Source organism: Sorex araneus, chromosome 9, assembly GCF_027595985.1.
Source record: "Sorex araneus isolate mSorAra2 chromosome 9, mSorAra2.pri, whole genome shotgun sequence".
Taxonomy (NCBI): domain Eukaryota; kingdom Metazoa; phylum Chordata; class Mammalia; order Eulipotyphla; family Soricidae; genus Sorex; species Sorex araneus.
The window spans coordinates 47,038,129-47,040,538 of record NC_073310.1 but is presented as its reverse complement, the minus strand read 5'-3'; the positions used below and the strand labels follow the sequence as shown (position 1 = coordinate 47,040,538).

Genomic DNA, 2,410 nt, shown 5'->3' with positions numbered 1-2,410 from the left:
TTTTCTACCTTTAAACATATGCATATAAACTTAGTGTCTACAGGTTCATATTTATTATACCCCGTGTGTGCAAACAAAACACTTAGAAGTATATATACACTAGATTGATAAAAGCCATCACCTTTGTGGAGACAGTAGAATTGAGTGGTGGTCAACAGGAATTTGTGAAGGTCATTTGTATGTGTGTGTATGTATGTGTGTCTGTGTGTCTGTGTGCCTGTGTAATAGGCATTTACTTATTGGTTTGGTCCACATCTAGCAGTGCTCAGGGATTATTCCTGGCTCTGGACTCAGGATCATTTCTGGCATGGACCATATGTGGAATTGAGGATCAAACCCAGGTCAGCTACATGCAAGGCAAGGTCCTTACCCATTGCACAATTGCTCTGGCCTGGTTTTGTTTTTTGGTTTTATTTTTTTTCAAAATTAATGTGTTAATGTATTATTTTAAAAGAATAAAAGAAAGAGTCCAAGCACCAAAATGGGTAAATTTGTAACTGTACCCTCACAGTGACTCACTAATTAAAAAAAAAAAGAATTAAAAAAAAAGAAAGAGACAAACAACATACCATGGAGCCGAACGGGTTGGGACCCCAGGGTTTTCCTGAGCTGAAGAATGACACGTTCCTTCGTGCTGCCTGGGGAGAAGAAACGGACTACACTCCTGTTTGGTGCATGAGGCAGGCAGGCCGCTACTTACCAGAGTTTCGGGAAGCTCGGGCTGCCCAGGACTTTTTTAGCACTTGTCGCTCCCCAGAGGCGTGCTGCGAACTCACTCTACAGCCACTGCGCCGCTTCCCTTTAGATGCTGCTATCATCTTCTCTGACATCCTCGTTGTACCCCAGGCACTGGGCATGGAGGTGACCATGGTGCCTGGCAAAGGGCCCAGCTTCCCAGAGCCATTGCGAGAAGAGCGAGACTTGGAGCGCCTCCGGGACCCAGCGGCTGCAGCCTCTGAGCTGGACTACGTGTTCCAGGCCATCACCCTCACTCGGCAGCGGCTGGCTGGGCGGGTGCCACTGATCGGCTTTGCCGGTGCCCCGTGGACTCTGATGGCATACATGATTGAGGGTGGCGGCTCAAACACCATGTCTCAGGCCAAGCGCTGGCTCTACCAGAAACCACAGGCCAGTCACCAGCTGCTCCGCATCCTCACTGATGCTCTAGTCCCTTACTTGGTGGGACAGGTGGCTGCCGGTGCCCAGGCATTGCAGCTCTTTGAGTCCCACGCGGGGCATCTTGGCCCACAGCTCTTCAACCAATTTGCACTGCCCTACATCCGTGATGTGGCCAAGCGAGTGAAGGCCAAGGTGCAGGAGGTCAGCCTGGCACCAGTGCCCATGATCATCTTTGCCAAGGATGGACATTTTGCTCTGGAGGAGCTGGCCCAAGCTGGCTATGAGGTGGTTGGACTTGACTGGACAGTGCTCCCAGCGATAGCCCGGGAGCGTGTGGGGAAGACAATGACGTTGCAGGGCAACCTGGGCCCCTGTGCCCTGTATGCACCCAAGGAGGAGATCGGGCGGCTGGTGCAGAAGATGCTGGATGACTTTGGATCCCAGCGCTACATTGCCAACCTCGGCCACGGGCTCTACCCTGACAAGGATCCGGAGCATGTGGGGGCCTTTGTGGACGCTGTGCATAAGCATTCACGTCTGCTTCGAAAGAACTGAGTGCACTTACCTTCTACTGCTAATACAGATCATGTTTTTAGAAGAATAAAAGTTCCATAGCTGGAAAAAAAAAAGAAAGAGTCCAGAAGGATGCTTATTCATTCAGCTTCAATCTTATTGAAGAACTGACTATAGAGCTGCATTTGAACATGGAATGTTCTGTTCTACTTATTTTCTTGTGGTCACATGTGCTACTTGGTTGGAAGTTTCAAGGCTAGTGAACTGAGCTAGGGATAAACATCTGGGACTTAACCTCTTAAAAATATAGCGTTCAGCCTAGTTATTATGGTGCCCAAAGTGCCAGCCGGCATAATTCCTGTTTGTGTAGTTTTGGGGTCCTGTCTGCAAATACCATGTGAAATGTTATGGTATCACTTTTCCTAAATAATTTCAACATAGCCTGAAGTTAGCCTGGTAATTACTCTATTGTGAAACATTCAGAACCTAGTAAATTATAATTTTGAGGCTGACACAAGTAGAGATTAAACTTTTACCATTTCCTGTTCATTCTAGTCAAAATCTTTATCCTCTAAAACTCCTGGTGTTTCCATGGTGTGGATATAAAGCTAGTCCACTGTCCACAGGGACTGACTAACCATTTCATTTTTCTCTGACTCTGCCACTCCTTTGTGGTTTTGTGGGGAAGGAGGGATGCCAGACTAAATACCAAAGTTATCTCCTTGGCATGCTCTTCCAAGGCTCTGACAGCAGGGAAGGGAACGCTTCATTTCATTGA

At 47.7% G+C, this 2,410-nt stretch overlaps 1 protein-coding gene across 1 annotated transcript; it reads left to right on the top strand.

Annotated features, from left to right (window-relative positions):
• The first annotated feature begins 562 nt into the window (after positions 1–562).
• LOC129407099 (uroporphyrinogen decarboxylase-like) lies at positions 563–1,685 on the top strand. The gene has a single exon (XM_055147215.1). It carries the CDS (start codon positions 571–573, stop codon positions 1,672–1,674), a length of 1,104 nt encoding a protein of 367 aa, XP_055003190.1. The 5' UTR covers positions 563–570; the 3' UTR covers positions 1,675–1,685.
• Positions 1,686–2,410: the final 725 nt, after the last annotated feature.

Bases quoted from the DNA above. Each gene is read 5' to 3' on its own strand.
- LOC129407099 (XM_055147215.1), top strand. From the start codon at position 571: ATGGAGCCGAACGGGTTGGGACCCCAGGGTTTTCCTGAGCTGAAGAAT.